The following is a 22658-nucleotide window of genomic DNA, read 5'->3' as shown; positions in this document are numbered from 1 at the left end:
GGGAATGGGGAGTTGATTCTTCATGTCACAAAAGTGTTGGTTTTGCAGCTTTCTAACTCTGACTGCACTTCTACAGCTATGTGGTCAGCGTTGTCTTGCCCTCTGATACTCTTACCTCCTCAGAACTCTTCTGGCCCAGCAGCATCTCAGAGACCTGAGGCATACTGATAGACTTGCATAAGGAAATCTGTTCAGTGCCTGAAATGTGTGCTGCCTGGCAACAGTCAGAGCTTTTTTTCCTCTCCTTCTTGATATGTAGTGATGCAGATGTATTAGTGGAAGTGAAAAATGTAATACAAGAACAACCTCCCAGTGCATTTTAAATACTGAGACAGAGAGCAACCAAAAAGAGGGACTCTGATCTTAAAATTTGCAGGAAGGTTGGTTTGGGCTCTAAAGCAAAATAGCTTGAATCATACCACAAAGTGAATAAAAATATATCGAAAATGTTTCACCATACTCAGTGTTGCTGGAAAACTCAGTTCTCCCTTATTTTCTTCTATGTATCTGGAACTTACAGGGATGTTATTTCCCTCCCATTTTTTATTTTTTTTTTATGTAATACAATTTATACAGCACCATTTCTTGAAGCCAGCTGTCAGTATGTCCTATTTGGAATGGCCCTGTTAATTGTTGTGATATGTGAGCCCCACCAAAAGCACCTCCACAGTGTAGTCTACAGCTTTGAGTATATTCCAGGTGTTTAAGATCTCCATGTTGCATTTTCTGCATCTTCAAAATGAAGTATGTCCAGTCATAAGATGGAATAGTCTACAACAAGAAGTTAGTATTCGCTCATATTTTCTACATAGTTGTGCAGGAAATGAAATCATTCATCTATTCCCCTCAATAGCAGGGAAAAAAAAACCTTCCCATGTCACTGTGAGGTAAGCACTGGCAAATACTGGTAAGATACACTGCCATATCCTCAAGGGAGGGACTGCTGTTTGAGATTCATCCTTGCCGTTTGGAAAAGAAACTGCATGGCCAACTCCAAGGAAAGAGTAGTGAAATCTTTGCCTTGCCTGATGTAGCTACGGGAGTGAAACCTCAATCCGGCTCGTGCTCTGTGGCTGTGAGATGCTGCTGCTGTTGTGCCATGAGAGGAGTGGTGACAGGGGCAAGGCCAGGCCAACTGCCCGGTTATGAGCAGGAGTCAGTATGCAGGACACTTCTGCTCCATGTCTGCAGTTCTGGGGTCACCCACTGAGGCAAAACGTGTTTGTTGTGTACTTAACCTGGTAGCAGAGCACAGAGAGATCTGTTGTTCAGATGGAGAAGTTGTGGTGCTTCCAGGTAAGTGAGTAGAAGCAGCACAGCTCTGCTTTCCACTTCGTACTGGTGGCTGATTTGGGTTCAATACTGAAGGAAGGAAGGAATATATTATTTGTGATTATTTAGAAGAGATGTGAAACACACCAAAACCAGCAGTAACAGATGGGGTAAAATGCGATACAGGAGGGCTTTGCTGTACTTAAGCCTGGTACAAATTTGGAAGTGTTGTATGTGGCCACATATATTAATTTCCTCCTGAAAAGTTTTCTCTCCTCCTCCTTCAATTTAGAAAAGCAGCAAGGAAATTATATTAAGAGGGCAGAACTACCGAGTGGGAAGTGTGGCAGAAAAACAGGGATCCCCTCACCATTCCTGGGATACAAGGAGAGGAGAAAATCAATTGTTTCTGAACCGTACACTGTGTTAGGGCTGGTTGTACAGTTAGAAGACATCCTAGAGATTGTCATCTGTGTCTACTATCCTGCTTCTGTATTAACTAAGGGCTTTTTTTGGCACAGATGCCAAAGGATGTCACATCTAGATAGCTTTTGTGAGGCAAATCACTTCCTGAACAGTGGTGTTGGAGTGGACCTAATAGCCTGCTTTCTGAAAAGCTCCCTTGTTCCACAAGTTTGTAAGGACAGAATCTAAGTCAGAAAGAAAAATCTCATCTCGAATCATGTTGTATCAGATAAATGAAATGGTGCATTATTATACTTGATGTCCCAGGTATAATGTGAATGCTAAAGTCTGAGGGCTTGATTGAGCCATGGCACACTGACCTTATTGACACAATTGCAGTGGTAATTCAGTAGTCAATCGCTCTCTTTCCATTACGAATTTTGGCTACTATTTTTAAAAGCGATGATTTCAGGGTCCTTTATTTTAAAATTTTAATTTGTGGATTGCTTAAAGGAACCTGCTTTTCAGAGGACAGTTCAGAACTTTCTGAAAATCAGGGTGATAAGGTATCTTCGGATGGACCTTCAGAACTAGAGTCTCTTCCACCTGTCAGCTGTTCTTTGAACTTTACTGTGGTTCCTAGATTTCCAGGGACATAAGTACAAAACTTGGATTTGTTTGAAATACATAGAATGCCACTTTACCTCAAGTAAAATGAATACAGGACGTTTTTAAGGTAAGCACATTTCTATATACAGTTCACTGAGACTGCTTCACGAGGTAATTGTTTTATGTGGTAGTTCCAATGTATATGAGTGTTCTAACAAGTGTGCTAAGTGGAAATGTTTATTATTATTATTTTTAACCATCAAGTCTTTCTTTGGGTCTCTCAGCAGCAGGTGGTGAAACAAACCAGGCTCCTGGCGTATTTAAACAAGCAAAGGAAAAACTCTCAGTGAGTAAAATCATCTTCTTGCCCATCTTTACAATCTCCTTTTGTCCTTATTTCAGATCTTCCTGTGTTAATTCAGTACTTCATTGTGTGTTCCATTTAGAATTTGTTTGACATATTCATTATTCATTTAAAGAGGTAATTAAACCCACCTCTCCTGAATAATAATTTCTACTAGCTCTGACTTACAGCCCAGGTAGATGATGATGACAGCTTGCAGATCTATAGGGGGCACACAGACTCCAAGCTGCAGGAGCTGAATGTTGTTCAGCGTTTGGAACAAGGTCACCCTCTGGGATAAGCTGTGTCCTTTGGACCTTTCCACAGCACCCAGCTCGTGCTGCCACCTTGCTGTATTGCCACCTAGGCAGAAATCCTCCCCAGGACTCACTGGGTATATTTTGATGCACCATTACATATGCTTGCATTCTGCAGAGACCTGCCCGTGTGGAAATTATTGGCCAGTAGCATTTTACACGTGAATAAGTGCTTTTGGATAGACTCGTTTCTGGAGCACTGATTTCTGTCTGTTTTACTCTGACAGTCCTGTGCCTTGCCTTCAGCTGCTCTGCAGCCTGTTCTGCTCCCTGCTTCTGCCTCTCCTCTGCTGAGTTTTCATCAATAAATATTGCAAATACTACAGAAATACAGTGGTACTACAGCAAAGTGTCTCTCTGCCCTGCTCCTGTGCTGACCCTGTGCTCTTTCTAGCCCACTCTTCCAAAATCCCCAGCAATTTGTCCTTCTTTCACTATCCCCTATGCAATTCTTTCTTTCATGACACTGACACAAGCTAACTTACATCTGCAGTGTGACAATATTTTGTCATTGCTAGCCATCGTAAACAGTGTGGCTGTTCCTTAGGATTCCCCTGTATTTCCTAATATATCCCATGGCTGATTTGTTTCATCTGTCTAACCATACTGTCTTTTATTTGGGGAACAAAAATCTATGTCTTCTAAAGTGCTAAACACTAGCTATGAATCATAAGAAATTGTTAATGATGAAAGCAGCATAGCTGATTTGAGGCTGTGAAGCAGCGCTGAAATTTAGGCCTGAATTCAGCCATGGATGCTAGGATTTCATGTGATTTGAGATGTCTGGCCCATTTCAGCTCATAACTGGGAAACTGTTAGAAGTTCTTTCCTAGAACAATAAGAAATATCCGTGTGGGCTTTGCTCCTTAGTCAAAAGTATGGTTTGTGACTGTCTTTTCTCAGGGGCTGATCAACACCTGAGCGAAGTCAATACTAGCCCATTTTCAGAGCCTTCTGTGATCATGGAGTGCTTTAAGGACAAGCACTGCAAAGTCCCTCTCTGAAATGATCTGTTTTCTATGCACCTTTCTTATTCCTGTCCTTTACCTTATGGCAAAGATCAGAAGTCTAGTCCCTCCTTACTTTCTCTCCCTGTTGCTTCCCTTCTCTGATTGCCATGTTCACTTATCTTTTGGATGTTTTCTCTTTTGTGCCTTGTCTTCACCTCTGCTTTTGTAAAGTCCTCTTCCTTTTTGTTGTTGTGTTCCTTCCTGATTTTCAGCTTTTATGTCCTTCAAGTGCAGCCTTTTCCTCGCTGCTGGTAATGTTAGATATCCAACCTAGTCAGTTTGTTACCCGTCTTCAAACCACATTTTTCATAGTGCTTTGCAGAACAAGTTCAGGAAAGGCTAAGCAGTTCCATCTGCTGGAAGGAGCTGTGTACCTGTGGCAGTGAGATGCTGAGAACATCGGCCATGCCTTAGCAGTGCCTCTGAAATAAACTGAGATTTCTGCCTCCCAGCTTCAGCTGTCCCCGAATCACTGGGTCTTGGCCAGGGTTACATAGATGTTTGTCCTGTGGACAGCTGGCATGTCCAGCAGTACGAATTACAGCAGAGGTTACATGTCATCTATTTCTAACGTAATGGGAATAGTGTTCTGGGTAAAGTGCAGGAAGAGATTGAAGCATTTGGTTTCTTTGCTTGCTCTAGCAGTCTTGAGCATGTCACTGAAATCTGTTTGGACCAGACTCTGCTGCTCTTACTGATACTAAAAAGTGCCTTGCTTGCTAAGTAACAGAGGGGATCCAGATTGTGTTAATGCCAGAGCTCAAGGTCATGCCTTTTCCCCAGGCTTTCCATTGAAAGATCTGGGTCTCGTCCATCTTTAGCATCCCCATTAGATGCACATATTCATGGAGGACACCATGCACTGTGAGTGAAAAGGATGGGGTCTCCCAGATTGCACTGTGCCTGGGATCTAAATTTGCAAGGACTTTCCAGTCTCACCGGGGTCTTGTTGCATGGCCCTCAAGTTGGAAAAGTTGAAAATGGCTGAATGAACATTTGGGCCTCAGACTGTGTGTGCTCAGTTATATCCCACATTCAGAAACCCTGGTGAAAAGTGCTGGCATAACGTCTGCTTTTTGGAGCCACACAAGACAGATGCTATGCTTCCACATAGTTTCAGCATTAGTGTTCTTAGAAATACAGCCCAAATTTTCTCAAGTGGATGGTCCCTGTAAATTCAATTATGACATATCAGTCAAAGCCTGGAGAAGCCTTTGTTGTGACAGAAACGCACACCGTTCAATTTCTGTTTAAAATAATTATTTTCATTATTAAAAGATAAATATGTTGCAGAGTTTTTTTCTAGAAATACTTACTTGCTAGTGAAGCACTCCGATCCTTTGAATGGATTTCTTGTCATGGCCAGTAATGCTACTGGATAGGGCTAATGATACCTGTAGATGTCAGAGCTGTACTGCAGGACTGCAGTTGTTAGCTCCTAATCATGCTCATTAGTACATAAGCACTGTGGATGACCCCAGCCCCAGTTTTCTTCAGTCTGGCCATGTAGCCTAAGCCAGATCCCAGTCCACAGAGGGCCAAACAACTGTGAGTTATGTTTTATCCCATTCTTTTCTCATTTTCTAAAAAAGACAAGGAGTAACTTGTGCATCTTTTCCGAACGTTGAGGAAATCTAGATGACTGGCTGAGATCAAATGCCAAATTTTTCCTGGCTAAAGTTCCCTACTAAACCCCATACTTACAATGAGATTGCTCCTATTAGTAACTTCATGCTTTTATGAATACAGAGAGAATCAGGACTACATTGCCAAGACAACAGCCTTGCAATTGTTCTTTGTCATATCAGTTATCCTTGCAGGAGAAAGAACAGTGTTGCTTAATCAAGTAGCCCTCTTTTCTTTCATGGAAATTTCTTTATGCAGAGCAGCTAGGTCTCTGAAGCATCAACAAAGAATTCACAGTCTGCCTTGTTGATGCCTAGTTGTTCCTTCAGTGGGATATTACCAGTATGCAGAATCAGAGCAGTACCTGACCAAAATGACATATGATGTCAGCCTTTCAAGCATATAAAGCTTTCATTATCCCAGTACCCCACGTTGTCAAAACAGGTTTACAAATTCCTGTTGTGACACCAGATGCACAAAATACAGTGTTTGTGGTGCACTGGAGATGTTTGTGTGCATGCAGTGGCATAAGAAGCTCTGCTGTCACGTCCTTCTGCCATCTTGGGAATGCTGCTGTAACCTTGTTCTAAGACTCCCACTGTTTTATCCCTGAGTGTAGCCGGGAGGGATATATTACAAATGCACAACTTAGTTTTAAAAGACGAGGATGTGTTGGTGCTCCTGTAGTTTTGCACTTGCTCCTAATGCAGCCAGCCAGCAGTTGTACCAGCTAAGTGCTGTGCCTGGCACCAGTTCTGTCCTATTAACACATGGCAAAGATAGCATTTACACAAAAAGGCACTCTCTAGAATCAGTAAATCTGTCCAGACACAGATGGGTTCAGTCAAACATCACAGAACTCAAACTTTGCATGTCAGAACTGCATAGACACCATTACCAGACACAGGAAAAGTATTAATTCATAGCTTCGCATTTTTTTTGGTCCATGTTGCATGTGTTTTCCTTTTGTCCAGCTTCATGTTCTGTTTTCTTTTGTTTTCTCATGACTAGACTGCCTCTTTGTCAAAGATTCCTGCCTCAAAGTCTAAAGCAAATTCATTGCTTCCTCCAAGACCCAGCTCAGCTTGCTCATTAACTGCTAAAAGGGCCACTTTTCTCGATACAGACAGTTATTATGTACGGCCCTCCTCAGCAGGCCCAAGAGACTGCCTGCCCTACTCAAAATCAGATGCTAAGGTAAGGTAGCAGAGTTGGTAGAGAGAGGTAGCTCGGAGATGTGTAGATAAATTCCCTGGATCACGTTCTCTCCCCGCTACATCTAGGTAGTTATCTGTGAAGTTTACCTGGGATTAATTTCCAGTGGCAGGAAAATTTATTGCCAGGCTACGTTAGCTGTGCTGCAAATAGGTAAAAATGAAGCAAATTCTCCAGAGGAAACGTAAGTGAAATTTCTTATAACTAGCAAGAGATGTCTTCTTTCTGTTGATGATATGGATGCTGCTTCTTTGACTGCTGAGAAGTTGCACCCATTTTGCACATGGGTAAGTAGCAAAACCAGCAGTACTAATTCGTCTTCCAGGAGAAAATTTTAAAAGGCAATTTTCAACCAGTTAATACTCTGAAAACCAATTAAATCCCCGGTGTAAGAGTGTACAGTTCTTATCACCAGCAACAAGGGCAGAAGCCAAAGGCTTTAGGACCTTAAGATTTTTGGTCTGTGCCTAAGACCAAGTTCAGGAAGTTGCAGTATAAGTTTAAAGAGATGGTTGGCAGTTCATCCGAGCTTCCCCGTGTTTACTGTTCACTCATCTTACAAATGTTGATGCTGAGCTGATGACTGTTACATCATTTAAAAGCTGTTTTCACTGTGCTTGGCGTGTCTCGTACTGGTTGGGGCCATCGTTACACTTCATCATCATCAAATCACACATCACCAAATAACGTGGTGTGTGGTGTCCCAGTATTGCAGGTACTTTGCAGGTGAATTCACATACGAATTTCACACTGAGCACCAGAGGAGTTCTTTTACTTTCTGTTTGTACTTAAAAAAACCTTTACTAAGGAACCAAGTGCTGACCCATCCATATTTAGATCAGTAGATGATTGCCTTTGTTTTGAAGGAGATGATATCTATGATGGCTTCACAGGGATTTAGATCCTAATCCAGTAGTCCACTAGCATCCTCTGCAGTCCCTGGGAGATACAGCTTTGCCTTCAGTGGGAGTAAAACCAGTCACTGATACGTGCTCAGTCAAACCTGTAGAAGAAGGGCTTTGCCTGCTACAAGGAGAGGGTTTATTTTGAGGAAGCAGTAGCTTGTTCAAGGTGAGACTGGCAAAATACCACATTTGGGAAATACGCAGGGAAATCTCTCTCCAAAAACAGAGGTCTGTCCGTACTGGGTACCAGAGCCAGACCTCCTAGTGAGTGTTTTCATGCAGTAAAGAAGCACCAAGGAGCTGATCACATGGGAAGTGGCTAGATCCCACAGCTTCCTGCATGAATAGTAAACTGGGCCCAGAGAATGAGGCTTCCCCTTTGTATATAGGTTGAGAGAAATCACGGGATGGAGTGGGACATTTTGAAAACTAAACCTCTTTTTATTTTGTTGCTATTAGGATGGAGTAAGCAAGAGTCCTGAAAAACGTTCCTCTTTACCAAGACCTTCCTCTATCCTTCCTCCTCGAAGAGCTGTATCAGGAGACAGAGACAGAGAGGAGAACTCTCTCTCCCTCACAGCATCCCTTTCCTCTTCAGTACGACGGACCACCCGTATGTTTTTTGCATGTTAACTCTCTCCTACTGCTATTGTCTTCCACAACAAAAATGAGACAAATGTGAAGTAGGCAACACAAAATATTCTGATGTATCTTAGAAAAGTGAACATAAGAGTTAAAGTTGTGAATTTGTTGCTTCACAGTAACGATCTCCCTGTGCCTCTAGTCCTAGGGTATAAACCGTCTCAGGTGAGAAATGCCAAGATGTTGGCCAGTGGAGTGACTCAAGGAAGTGAGGATAGGAAACCAGCCAGGTCCCTTTATCAGGACTAATTATATTAACTTAGAAGCCAAAAGGAATTACAGGACAATTAGAATTTTAATAAATACTCTCATAACTTTTTGCTAGATTGATTTCAGCCTAGGCCTCAGAAATTGGATGTGACTGCCTACTTTCCAGTAGGAATTCCTGTAGCTTTAGGAAACAATTTCAGACCTTTTTAAGAGAACCTAAGGGAAGTAGATGATTAAATTCTACCAAAAAAGAAGTCCTTTGAAATTCTTGGGTGATGCTCCAAGGGTAAAACGGAGTGACTGCCAGCTGGCACAGCAGCCCATTCTTTAGGCTGAGAGGCCATGGAGTATTTGCCAATGTGGTGAAGGGCTGAGGGAGGAAAATTAAATATACCAAAACTACAGAGAATTGGAAAAAAAGTTTCCCTTTCTATCTCAGTTGATGTAGTGAAAAGGTTCTGGTTTAAGGTTGGTTGGGAAAGGAAGAAACTGTTCAGGCAAAACTGAAGGTGGGATTGGAGTATGTTCAGTCTATCTGGTGAGTCATGTAAAGAATTTCCTTTTTTTTGTTGTTGTTTTTGTTAAGTGGCATGAAATAAACAGAATGATTAACAATCACTTAACTGGGATTTTGATTAGTCACACTGCCCTAGAGAGGCCCATTGCATTTATAATTCCCAAACCTTTTAAAGGTGAAAACGCATAACACCTGCTCAGCGCTGGGGTTCGCAGGCTTTGAGGGTTGGTTTGGTCTTTCTCTCCCTGAGTATTCTTAGCAAAGCTTTCCTTTAAGCAGCTTATGGCGAGATCTCAGCTTCTGTTCATTTGCCTTTGAGAGTTACCAGCAGAGTGGGCTGCAGAAAGCACAATGCCACTATTAAACTGGTTTTTGTCCTCAGTGAAAAGGACTGGTAATGCCATTAACAGGGAATGGAGCTGCTACAAAATGTTCCACTATTTATATATTTTTAACTTGCTTGTCAATGTAACTAGAATATGACTTTTAATCAAGGTTGGCTTCTGTAGCTGCTTTGTTTCACTGCACTACTTGAAAATAGCAATTGAACGTGAGGGACATCTGCCCGTCCGCACAACAGACTTGTTCACCATCAGCTGAATGCTTGCCTAGGGCTCAGCTGCAGAGAGCAGCTGCCCAGTGGTGGTATGCCTAGAGTTTCGGGATTATCATCAACATTTTCACCAGTCTGGTTTAACCCCCAAATCTGCTGACTTTGGTGACACAGTTCTTCCTGGTGAGTCAGGCTGCCAGGCCAAGTCCTGAAGGCTGCATTCAGATGGTGCTTCTGGTTGCAGTCTCAGGAGGCACATAAAGAAGCAAAGCTGTATTTCTGTGAGTCTAATGTTGTTCTTCTTGCATGTAGGATCAGAACCAATTCGTAGCAGGACAGGAAAAAGCGGAACTTCTACCCCCACTACTCCTGGCTCCACTGCCATCACTCCAGGGACACCACCAAGCTATTCCTCCCGTACGCCGGGCACTCCAGGGACACCCAGCTACTCCAGAACCCCACACACTCCTGGGACCCCCAAATCTGCCATACTGGTACCAACTGAGAAAAAAGTTGCCATAATTCGCACTCCTCCTAAATCTCCAGCCACTCCAAAGCAGCTGCGAGTTATTAATCAGCCTCTACCTGACCTCAAGAACGTCAGGTCCAAAATTGGATCAACAGATAACATCAAATACCAGCCTAAGGGAGGGCAGGTAAGGATTTTAGTCTTTCTGTTCATCCATATGTTATTTAGCCTCACGTGTGCACCTTCAGGATGGGTATGGGATGGGAGCCATTTTGAGTTTCCTCACAAATGCAGTTTAAGTGACATTAAATTGCAGGGGTCAGGACTGTCCTCAGAAAAATTATCTTGCCAGCTGAAAACTAGCAGTGCCTCACTGAGATCAGGGGAGAAGTTTCAAACAAGAGATGGTACTCCATGCCATAAATATGTTTTAGCCTGAATACAAGCAGTTGTTGCTTCTTTAATCTTCATTGATACCAGAAAAATAAGGAGGTTTGCTTTAATTCATGCAAGTTCAGCGTCTACCTAGATAGATGTTAGCAGGATTGCACAGCACCATGACCTTTCCCTGTGGCATTTTACATGCCATGTGCATTGTGTTGGGCAGTGTTAATGAGAGTTGTAGCCTCCAACATGGTAAATCCACCCCAAGTTGAAGATGATGGGAGGAGACAGATATTAGACTTAGCTGTTTTTATTGCTTCAGAGTGTGAATGAGCAGGCACAGGACTTAAATTGTATAAACTGGAGAAGGCGTATAAAATTAGAAAAGGTGAATGTGTAAGAAGGCAGATGGCGATTTTCTGTTCTCACTTTCTGAAAGCAGAAGAATTCACGGGCACGTTGATTAAATTAAAAGCTGAAAAAAGGATAAAGTTTCTCATACCTTGTACAGTTACACCCTGAAGCATATTATCATGAGCACTGCTGTCCGCTAAAGACTGAACATGTATGTAGGGTAAGAAAATCCTTTTGCTATAGACAGAACTTACTAGGCATTGAAAGGGACAGTAAACATAGGCTTTCAAGGTAAGCAGGAGCTTTTGAAGACTGTGGAAAGAACAGATAGGGAATACCATAGATCTTCCTTTCATATTGATTGTGGCCACAACCCCACCATGAAAATGCTCTGTGTCCCCAGCTCCCTTTCACTTCCCTTGGACTGTTGAGTTACGGCACTGTCAATGTGAGTGGATTCTGCACAGGTTCGCTTCTCAACCACCTCCAGGGACAGGACATGAGGGTGATTAACATGCTTCCCCATTCAGCTGTCTTCAAAGCTAGTCATCCTGGGAAGCTGGGTTGCACAGTGTTTCCAGATCAGATATTTCTATAAATATCTGAGTTTTGGAATACACGGTGGAACATACAGAACAGTAAGGTTTGCCTAATGCTGCCTCAAAAAAAAAAAACAATCAAATGAAAAAAAATATTTTTGATGTTGCTAACCTATGCCTACGGCTGGTCTTCCAGAGAAAAAAGCAGGCTCGTGTTAAACAGTAAGGTATCTCTTAAGCATTGATCCTGTTTTCATGGTAAATTAACACATTCAGTGCTTCCCAGGATTTGGACAGTAGCCAGTTGCTCAGGTAAAGTTGAGAAGATAATGCCTCAGCAAAGGTTCTTCCGCCTTTATTTTGACAAGTGTTGGTGTAACTATTTTGTATGAGGCCAGCTCTCACTTGACATATTGCATAGCAGATGGTCAGGGGGCACAGGGGCTTGGAAGACAAGTTCAGACAGCGCTTCTGGACTGGCATTCCTCGTAACAAGCCCAGCTGCTGGGCATGGGGCTCAAAACCAGCACCACGTTAGCCTAACCTCCTCCTTCCTGATGCTCTCTGTGTTTTGTGAGCACTAGAGGACCACAGCGAATTGTATTCCTGGGTAAAAACCATGCCCAGACAGCTTAGCAGTTTGACAGTTGCCCACAGTCTGTGCTGCATAGTGAAGAATGGCACAGCAGTGGGCATTTCACTCTTCTGGGGATCACAGGGGAAATCTGCTGAGTGGACATAATGTCACGGAAGCCAAAGCGTTTTTTAATTCCCACTGCTGGGTGGCCACTGAGCTGTGGGTTGGGCAGAGGAAGACTCATGGAGTTTTTGCTTTGTGTTTCCTTTATGCCATGGTTGCTCAGTCTAGACAAAAGGTTTTAGGATTAATTCTTTTCCAATTTATGCGGTTGAATTGTATATGGTCTGTCAGAGGAACACATGAAAGCTAATTTCATTTCCTTGTGTCTGCTCGCTTCCTTAACGCCTGGTGGCAAGTACTGCACTGGCTAAAATGAGCTGTTATCTGCTATCTGCTTTTAGTGATGATACATGAAGCAAACAGAAGGCTGCTCAAGTTTTATAACCTGAACTGGAAGTGCTGATAGCAGTAACCACAGGAAAAACTAGCAGACAAAAAGCCAGCATATATCTGGGCAAGTTAAGTACATAAACATGACATGCAAATCGCTAAAGGAATACAGATATGCAGCCCAAAACTGTCATTTGGAGACAGACTATCCTTTTACCAGAGGCATATCTTAACCTAGCACAAGGTCTTTTGTGAGCTTACAGCTGTCCTAGAGAAAGCAGCCGCGTTGTGAAACTGCCAGAGGCTGAGGTGCAGAACTGAAACAGCAGGGGAGGTTTGAATGCTAAATAAAAGAAGTGCAGTGCTTCAGCCTTGAATTTCATCAAAAGCTCGTCAGCCAGCAGACTGATTTTAATTCAGCTTTAACTTGCCAGCCACGGAAACAAAGGAGAGAAATTACTCCACCTGACAGGAAAAAAAAAAAAAAAAAAAAAAAAAGCACGTCTAGGGGAAGAAGCAAGCCAACACTGCGGTGCATTGAGCTCCTGCATTGAGCTCCTGTGAGGAATAGATCACTTGAGATGTGTTTAATTGCTGTTCTGCAGTCTGGAGAAATGAGGGCTTCTCTGCGCTGTGATGCAGCCAGTAGGTGGTTGTCTGGTTTTCTCTTTATAGTAAAGTATGGTGAAATGGATCATTCTTGGCAAGGCTCAGAGGCGATTTGCTCATGGGTATGTCTGCTGGGCTTCAGATGGATTTTAGCACTGCATCAGCTGTGGAGGAAATGCTGTGCTTTCAAAAGTAACCCATTTGCATCTGTTATTTCTCAGACAGCCTAAGGGAAGCATGGGGGGAGCTGGGGGAAGGGTTGGAAATCTGTTGCACATGCCAAGACTTGGGTTTTGCTTTTCTGTTTGATTTTTTTGTCATCTTGAAATTCTGCCTATGGATGTGGTTTGTGCCATGTCAGCGCACAAAAGTCATCAACTGAATCTTTTTGTTACTGACCAGCTAGGGTATTTATAAAGCATCATAGGCCAGCAACCAAGGATAAAGCCAACTTAGATTTCTTTTAATTTAACCTTGAAATTTAGATATAAATCTCAGCCATGGGCAAGAATTTCAGTGGTTGTGAATCAGCACAGCCCCATAAAAGTGAGCGGGGCTGTACAGACTGGAATGCTGTACATAAGGTCAAAAATATCACTAACTATGGTAACAGCCAGGGGCCTTGGAAGGAGTAAGATGACATGTATTAAAATGAAATCCCCCACCGTGTTGGAGAATTAAATGTTCCTTGAAGGTTTCTAGGAAGATTAAAGAGAGAACTTCACCATTTTCCTTAAACTGTAGAAAACAAGGTGCATTTAGTTATGGGTCAGAAAGTCTGAATAAATTGATGACACCACTGTTCAGCAGAACCTGTTTAGAAACCACAAAAATGCTGGCAAAAATCAACAGGCATCAGCATTAAATGATAAAAGAGACCAGTACACGGAAGGATAAGACACCTCAGAGCTGGGCAGAAGAGGAGGCTTGAATAGATGTCACTGTCTTTGCACATTTTTTTTTTTGCTTGAGTCCTTCCCTGTTAGCTTCAAGATCCATGTGGTTGGCAGGAGCGATTCCCCCCCAGTGCATAAACACACATTGCCCCATTATCACAATTTATGACCTGGTCTGCAGAGAACAGTGGGCTCCTGACGTCTTCCCTGCCTTAGCTGCAAAGCCAGAGCAGAGACCGACATGTTGGTGGCCCACCAACAGCTGGAACACCTCCTGGGAGAGCTGCAGGTCAGGAGGGTATTCAGCAAGTTCCCCTTGAGACATCATCTCGTAAGTCCTCTTCCTTCTGCTTCACGTCTTTGTGCCAAGTTACAAACACTGATGATGGCCCAAAAATCAATCTGAAAATCTAGATTATGTGCTATCAGTGCAGCGGCTGATGAAAAGCATCCTGTAAGACAGTGGAGAATACAGGCACAGCAAAAACTGTGGTCTGAACTTAGTCCCCTTCTCTCTCATCTCCTTCTGGCACTTTTTCTGCTTCTCTGTTGCAGTCTGCTACATAGATGAGTCCAAAGCACTTTGGCTCAAGTTAAGAGCCTCTCTGTTCAGGACAAAAGTGATGAACATAAATAAGCCCTAAGGTTTAAGGTAATCCCAGGCATTGGTGCTTTCCAAAACCAGGACCACGGGAGGCATCTGCAGGGAGATGTGGATCGGCTCCCTGCACGTTGTAACCTGGCTGGTGGTTGAGGAGTTGGCTAATGAGGGGCTGGGAGGCAATTGTTTCCACACTGTTAGCTGCGTTCATTGAAATCGGTTTGTGAATTTACCAAGTCAACAGTTCTTAACCATAAGGTAATTTCATCTCTATCAGTCTGTTTTCGTTTCCTTTATACATTCCACGTTTTGTGGATTTAGAAGACATTTACAGGATTTGTTCTAGACTGAAAATTAGGGGAAATGTAGGAAATGATGAGTAGTTGTTTGTCAATTTGTATGTTTGCCTGTTTACGTTTAAAATTAGAAACTAATCCATCCCTTGTTAATTGCAGATCTACAAATGCAAAGAGAAATTAGGAGTTTCAGGCACAATTTCAACACTCTCTCACAGCTCAAAAACATAATTTTTAAGTTTTCGAAATTTATAATTTTGGCTGATCATTGCCTATTGTATAGAAATAACATCTTGCAGCTCCTGTGTTCAGATTACACTCACTTAATGGAAAGCTTGCCTGTGTATAGTTAAGCCTTGAATTATTCTGGGAAAAAAAAAAAAAAAATCCTTTTTTTTCTGAGTTATATTTTAGGGAAAAAAAAAAAAAGTGGTAATCACTGCCAGACCCTAGCAAGTTTCAGGAAGCTTATTTGAAGAAAGGTGTAAAGGTGTTTGGTTGGTAGAAATGAGCAGGGAATTGGGACTTTTAGTCCAGGTCTGACGTTCACTCGATCTATGGCTGGAGGAGAGTAACTTCACTGGCATGCCTCAGCCATCTGTGAAATGTGCATCATGCTCATGGAGGACGGACTGGGAACCCCTTTTTGAACATAAAACCCCAAAATCCACTCACCACAGCAGCAGCTTAAGCAGCTGGCTAATGTTAGAGACAAATCCTGGCCACGATGTACCATACCTTGTTGGTCTCCTTAATAGCACGGGGAGAAGCTGTACCATTTTCTGGGGTAGGCTGAAGGTACCAGGACATACCTCTGACAGCCTGAGTCATCCCAGCAGCAAGTTCAGCACAGGAGGCATTTTCAACTCATCTCTAGGGAGCCTAGATTTTGGCAATAAAATGGAGAACGCTGTTCTTATTGGGAAAATGTTCAGGCAATACACAATCTGGACCAGAGCTGTTTAGTTATCTAATAGTGTTCTATCTTGCATGGGAATATGAAAAAAAGTTTAATGTTGGATGGAAAGGGACAGGAAAGGAAAGGATAAAAACCTTAGTTGTTGTCTTGGAATTTTGGATTTGGACAAGGAAAAGAAATGCTAAGGGTCTGCTTAGCTTTGAGAAAACCAGCTTGCATAAAAAAATAAAACACAAGATGTTTCTCTGACTTGGACTGACCAGCCTAATTTTCTCCATTATGCTGCAGTAAAGAAAGCCCAGGCATTGTGACTCAAAATTCATTTCTTAAAGCTGTGGAAGTGATTTAAAACTCTTGATACTTTGATACCCGAGGTTATCAGTACTCCTTCCATGAATAGCAACCACTCCTTCTAAAATCTAAGGATCAAACACTGTTGTCTAGCAAAATCTGTTTTGTGTTTATTTATTTGTTTGTTTGTTTGTTTATGGCAGTACTAAAACACAAATCAGCAGAATTATTGGGTTTTAGATGAATTAATTTTGCTCCTAGGATTTTTTTTCTTGCAGTACATGAATCTCTTTCGATTTCCTTTTCCATTCATTTCACCAGCTCCTCAGATTTAGTGAGAAGTGTAATCACAGAGCAGTTTTAAAATGTGTCTGCCCTGGATCTTGCAGTTCCTGGAGCTGTCTGTTAGATTGAGCTTTTGTCTCTTGACTGTAAACTCCTCAGCATAGGAAGTGGTCTTTCTGCTTTGCATTTTCTAGCACAATTACACAAAACCTCTCAGTATTTCTACCATAATCATGCAATCAGAACAAAGTTTACCATGCTAGATGTTAGATTTAAAGGTAAAATATTACTTTCTGTTTCAGTGATTAATTCTTTAAGAGACGATCACATTTGTTTTTTTCTCTGTGATAAATATGAAAACATCTTCTAACAGAAATCTATGTGCTTGGGGCAATTAGTAACATATACATGTATGTCATATTAATCAGTGGCCATGATATAAATATTCAAATTTATTTAAAGTATGAGATTTTGGTAGTAAAGATGCCCTCAGAAAAGATTTCTTCTGCTCTTGTGTTATGCTGATGGTGGCTTTTCTTTCCTTTACTTATACTGACATGCCTAGATCGATGTGGCCACCTTATTAATTAGATGAATCCTGTGATGTGCAAATGGGTGGAAAGAAGCTTGCAAGTTCTTCACAGTGAGAGATGTAAATCAGCCATCATTATCCCATGCAAGTACTAAAGACATGGTTGATTGCAAGGCGTTTCTTTTATTTTATTGACACTTCTCATCAAAAGTATCTATTTTCAGTTTGTAATTGTTTTATTACAGTTCAGCTATTCAGGCCAAAATACTACGTGGCCAGTGTCTGCCTCTGGCTATGTTTTTAAAGGTCAGAAATTTTGCTCACCCTTTGCAAAATCAGATGAGGAATGGTACATCGTTTTCTCCATGCAGTGTCCAGTGCAGCCTTTTATTTTGCATCTCACTAGTGCTCAGGCTGGCAGCTTTGCTGGTGTGTGCAACCAGCAACTTCTTGTGAGTAAATTCAGTAACAGAGGCTGAATATCATCTCAAGCTCTGTGTGCAGATGTGGAAAGTCTGGGGCACCCACTTTCTTTTCAAGGGCTTTGCTAGGTCAAGGAAATACCCTTGCTCTCCCTTTCCTCTACCTGTAGCCTCTGCCAGGAGCATCAAAAGTGTAGTATCATTTGTCCTTGGGAGCGTAGGGATGTGGAAGCAATTAAAACTGCTTCTTGATTCTAATCAGGTGCTGAACTTACCCTCAGTTCCCACGCACAACAAACTCTTGTCTTATTCAATCCCTTTGTTAACCAGCAGAGCAAACACTGAAATAATGTCTATTTCCTGGGGTGCAGCTGTGTCAAATGACTGTGATGCTGTGCTAAGTAGGAGGAACCTGCCTTCTTTGATAAGTTGTTAGGAATCTGAGCTTTTTCCAAGATCACAGCCCCACACAGCATGTTCAAATGACAAGTGGAGCCAGGCTAGAGTAATTTTAAATGCTTTAGGCTCAGTGTTTGTGGTAGAACTTCTCAAAGACCATAATTGCATGGCAGGGAGAACATAAATCATCAGCTTCTTGGAAAATGCATGCAGAGCCTGTAATTTTATCAGCTTCTCAGTTTTTGTTCTCTGAGCATCTTCATTTTGGTGTGCACCAGTAAGCCACAGGAGAGAAGGTTTTTTATGGATTATCTGCCCAGACACTGATAAGTTGTGGGCTTCCCTTGTTGTTGGGAAAGCTGAACTGAATGATTAGAGGCAGCAATGAAACTTAATTCTTTGTTTTTCATAAGCTGTTTTCAAACATTGCTTTCTTTAGTAGTGGGGCACGGCTGAACCAAATTCTCTCTTGCATTTCTCTGCCTTCTGTTCAGAGCTTCCACAAATTCCTGCTCCTGGTGAATACAGAGATGCGGTAGTGTCAGAGGAAGCCTGCTCCAGGCCCCCAGCAGGAGGCTGTTGTACATTAAGACTTTGAAATCCAAATTCACTTTCTGTGAACAGCCGTAGGGAGCCATATATCTCACTGGGAGATTCAGAAGTATTGCCAGCGAGTTGCTTCTTGTCCTATCGGTCAGCTTAACCCAAAAAATCTCTCCTGGTCTAGTGTAGACGTGGCTCTCAGACCACAGCCCCTTCCTGCTTAGATTGCTAGCCAGGCCACTGTGTGCAGGGAGTTGAAATTTACCCTGCTGTGTGCAGGTCGACATAGGCTTCATCTCAATAACTCTGAGAAAGGTATCTTCAACACTTGGCTTCTTAGCTGCCTACCCGAAAATGCCGTGCGTCTCCCAGCACTTGGTCAGCTTTCAAACAGCACAGAAGGCATTGGAGCACAGAGGCTGGACAACGTGGTTTTGTGGAATAAACCCAGCATTGTCTGTAAGGCTTAATTTTTCCGCTGTGGTTTCACTTCACCTGGCTATGAGAAACGCTGAGGAACCTCGCCTTGTTCTAATTAAAATCCTACCATCCCATCCCTGTGCAGCGTATTTTGACAACCCAGCATCAGATCAGTAGAAGAGAATTTACCCATCTCAGACTGGTGGGGCAGTGGGGCTATGAGGGAGTCTGTCAGGATATTAGCCTGTTGGGCTGTTTAGTGGGTGTGAAGAGAAGGCAGTCCCGTTCCTGCTGCAAAGTAAAATGTTCCCTTTCCTGAATGAGAGCACAAGCAGGCTTGATCTTTCATTTAATGCGCGTGTATATTAGAATATAGAATTATACGTACATCCCTAGCACACCTCCACCCCCACACAAGATGTACATACGCGTTCAGGAACACGGAGACCTTCCTGGTGAGTCATGGTATTTGTGCTGTCTCTATCCCAGGCAGATGCATCATTTAATTCCTTTCATCAAGTGCCATCGTGAAAGTTTACCATTTTCTTTTTGTAGCTCTGTTCCCTGGGGAGGCAGTTCAGAGCCTCCCTGCTCTGATAGTTAAATTTCCCTCTAGATTCCAGCTTCAAATAATTCACAGTCCGTTTATGCTCTTTGTTTGCAAGCCAAAGATTCTCTTTAGCCTAAATGGTGCCTGTCCCTCTCTGGTACTTTCCCTCTGATGTTTATAGCCTGATTTCCCAAAGGAAACAAAGCTCATGCAGTCATGCTGTCTGGCTGGCAGTCCCAGCCATCCTCAACTCATTTGTAACTTGTTGGCCAATTTCAAATAGTGCTGGTAGGGGAGCAGGGGTTACAAACAGATGCAGTCCATCCAAGTTGGGTGATAGTTGTTGATTGATACAAAACAGACCCAGCCCCACACCGCCACTGGGGAAAAAAGGCAGTGATACCTCAGCCCCTGCTGCACAGTCAGAGACGTTGGCTCCTGCTTGCCCAGGCTAACGGACCTGAGAGAAGCTAGGTGGGTATTGCTGGCAGGAGGGGTAGGCCTTGCTCAAGAATACAGGATGGGGGGATTACGTGGTTTAAGGCATTAATCTGTAGGATTATTCAGTTCGTAGAATGCTTTGTTATAGAGGGCAGTCGTGATGTGAACATGTGCAGGGTTATCGATGTATTCCAGGGAAGGGAGAACCAGATCATGAGGAAAACCCTGGCTCAGCGTGCTTCCTGCCTGTGCTGGGTGACCAGCACGTCCATATCACTCATCTCACTTCAGCCCTCAGCACAGGACATAAGTGGTACATAGGTCTCCTGCTGGCCCCTCTACGCAGGGGCACATTTCACCCAGTGAGACAGAGAGGATAATTGAGATGATTGTTCCACTCATATCTGCTAGCTGGGTCCATGGGCCATGAGACTTGTAATCTGTCAGACTTGTGGGTGCAAATCAACCTTCAGGCACTCGCTCAAAGGTGCCCTCTCAGCTTATCACCTTGCTTTGGCTTCACTTTTAAGCTACAGGCCCCCAGTCCACAGCACAGAGGTCTTGTCATGACCAAAGTCAGCATTTTCAGAGCAAATTCATCCCTGTGGCCATTGTGAAGAGGTGCTGCTGATCCGTTGCTGAGAGATGTGCTCACAAAGTGCTAGGGAGGCTTTCTGTTTTGCCCAGTTCTGTCTGGCCCGAAGCTCTCTGAGACCGCGATCTGACTGCACATTTGATGTGTGTCTCAGTAACTAATGTGACACCTATCATGTATGGTACTGGGGTACATTTTTTAAACAAATGGTATATTGAAATGAAACACAAGCCTAAAACTCCAGTGGCATTTCCTTTCATGTTTCAGTGTGCATTGGTTTACTTACATGGATTAAGCAGATGGGAGAAAAACAGAAATCAGCTTGCCTACTGAAGATGCCCTTGTGAAGGGCTGAAGGTGACCTACCAGTTGTGGAGCTTTCTGGTGCTGTCATCGCCATCACTGCTGAGTGTGCCATTACCAAACTCTAACAGTTTAGGCCAGGAAGCATTTAATGTCCTAATGGGTTTGACTGATGTAGTGGTTACATGATATGTAATGAGGGGGACCCACAGAACAGCTTTCTGTGAAGAAATCCTCTTCATTAGCTGCAAAGTGTGGCCCTCAGGAAGCTTCTTCTTGGAGTTTACTGGACACAAGTTAAGAGTAGCACTCCAGCTGCTCAGTGCCAGAGGATATTTGACTCGGTATCTAGGTGTGCCACTATCCTCACTGCAAGAACTGCAGAATCTGGTGTCCCTGTGAGGCAGGCACATTGTCTTTTCCTAGTGTGGAGAGGTGAGGCACAGAGGAAGTGAGTGATTTCTTTCAGAGGTCTAACAGGGAGCCCAGAGCAGTGTGGGGACCTGAAACCAGGAGGCAGAAACTGTGTGGGGTTCTTCCTCCTACTGAGCACTTCAGCTGGTGTGCAGCTGCTTCGTGTTGCTGGGGTGGTTTGAAGCGGGAAGAAGGTAACCCGTATATCTGTGCCTGTCTCTCTCCTACATATCAGTTAGTCCCTGTAGTTTTACCTAAAACAGCAGCCAACAGAGCTGTGCTAAATGATATTATTGAAGGCGATAGAAGTGTCATTTAATAATGAATAGATAATGCCCAAATGAATATGGTTTGTACAGGAAAGAGAGTATGAACTCATATTGCATATTAGTAAGATAAGAATGAATAAAATCCACTAATATGTGAGTAATGACCTCATATTTAACCCAGAGAAGAGAATACGCTGCACCAGCAGCACTCTTTGAGTAAGTAAAAGCTCCTGGTACAAAGAAGGCCTGGCTAGAAGTCCTACTCACACACCTGCAAAGCCTAATGCAGGTGAGCACAGTCCCCTGCCCTTGCTCAGACAGGAGCCCGGAGGTGGTGTCACCCAGGTGTGTGCCCAGGTGCCCCTGCCTCCTGCTAACTGCCCCCAGCAGCACATCATTCCCTGGGAGCACAACCACTGGTGGCACCTGACATCTGCTAGGTGAAGGGACTGGTTTGATGCTCAAGGTGGGACAGCGGGGCTTGGCCTGTCCTTCAGAGAGTTCCCTCCAGGCACTGTCATGTGCCTGCAGTGCCTCCATGGCTAAGGGGACACAGGAAAAATACTGTAAGGGAGGCTGGCACCATCACGGGAAAGTCAGGTGGCATTTCTGCCAAAAACCAAGTCCCCGGGGGAGGAGAGGCACAATGCTGCTAGCACCAGCAAGTGGTTGTGGCCACCAAATAGTACAGGCAGCACTGAGAATCAAGAAACAGGGGCTGCAGCAAGGAGTGTCCAGGTGTTGTTGTTTTCTGCACTGCCCTTTGGTAGAAGACAGGAGAGAGAGAGCAGCAGTGAGCTCTGACTTCAGCTTAAGCCATTTGTCAGTCACCTTTAACAGGACACACTGAGATCAGAGGTCTGCTGTGTGAATGCAGACACTGTTAGGGCTGTGTGGCAGGAAGAGGGGTGAGATACCTCAGGATTTCAGCCAGTGCCTGAGCTGGCTGGGTCTCAGATTGCTGCGTTCAAGGCTGGAGTGCTGAGCTCTAAGAAAGAGAGTTTCCATCTGCTCGTGTCCAGCAGGAACACTGGTCATCACTTAGAGAGCCTCTAACAGGCTTTCCAAGGACTATGTCCAGGCAAGTAAAGGATTCTTTGAGCTTTTCAAGGAAAAGCCACCTCTCATCTCTCCCAGTATAAAACCTCTCTCCTTTGCATTTACATGTAACTACCATTTCAGGAGGTAGAAAAAGAGCATATGCTGCGTTAGCATCCTAAGCACAGAGATTGGTGTGGCTGACTTCCTCACATTTCAATACAAGTGTCAGAAGGAGTCACAGCAGGAGGCAGAATTACTCTGTCTCTCTTGTCCTGCACCCCGATGGAGTGTGTGTATTATATATAGTAAGTTACCTCCGATTCCTTTTAGGTTAGGATTTTAAACAAGAAGATCGATTTTAGCGATATTCAGTCCCGGTGTGGTTCCAGAGATAACATCAAACATTCTGCGGGGGGAGGAAATGTAAGTAGC

At 43.4% G+C, this 22658-nt stretch overlaps 1 protein-coding gene across 38 annotated transcripts in view; it reads left to right on the top strand.

Annotated features, from left to right (window-relative positions):
- MAP2 (microtubule associated protein 2) overlaps window positions 1–22658 on the top strand; it is a 174322-nt gene that overhangs the window by 144476 nt on the left and 7188 nt on the right. For 18 of the 38 annotated variants that reach the window (XM_072040447.1, XM_072040446.1, XM_072040445.1 and 15 more), the window contains 5 exons: window positions 2571–2632; window positions 6594–6779; window positions 8162–8315; window positions 9937–10280; window positions 22557–22649. In XM_072040447.1, the coding sequence (XP_071896548.1) occupies window positions 2571–2632; window positions 6594–6779; window positions 8162–8315; window positions 9937–10280; window positions 22557–22649 (839 nt within the window). The remainder of the gene's footprint in view (window positions 1–2570; window positions 2633–6593; window positions 6780–8161; window positions 8316–9936; window positions 10281–22556; window positions 22650–22658) is intronic. The other 20 variants (XM_027461374.3, XM_038181823.2, XM_027461369.3 and 17 more) reach the window with 6 other exon arrangements.

The sequence above is a fragment of the Anas platyrhynchos genome, chromosome 7 (genome assembly GCF_047663525.1).
Source record: "Anas platyrhynchos isolate ZD024472 breed Pekin duck chromosome 7, IASCAAS_PekinDuck_T2T, whole genome shotgun sequence".
In the NCBI taxonomy this organism is placed as follows: domain Eukaryota; kingdom Metazoa; phylum Chordata; class Aves; order Anseriformes; family Anatidae; genus Anas; species Anas platyrhynchos.
The sequence above is the reverse complement of the archived record's forward strand: the minus strand, read 5'-3'. Positions and strand labels throughout refer to the sequence as shown.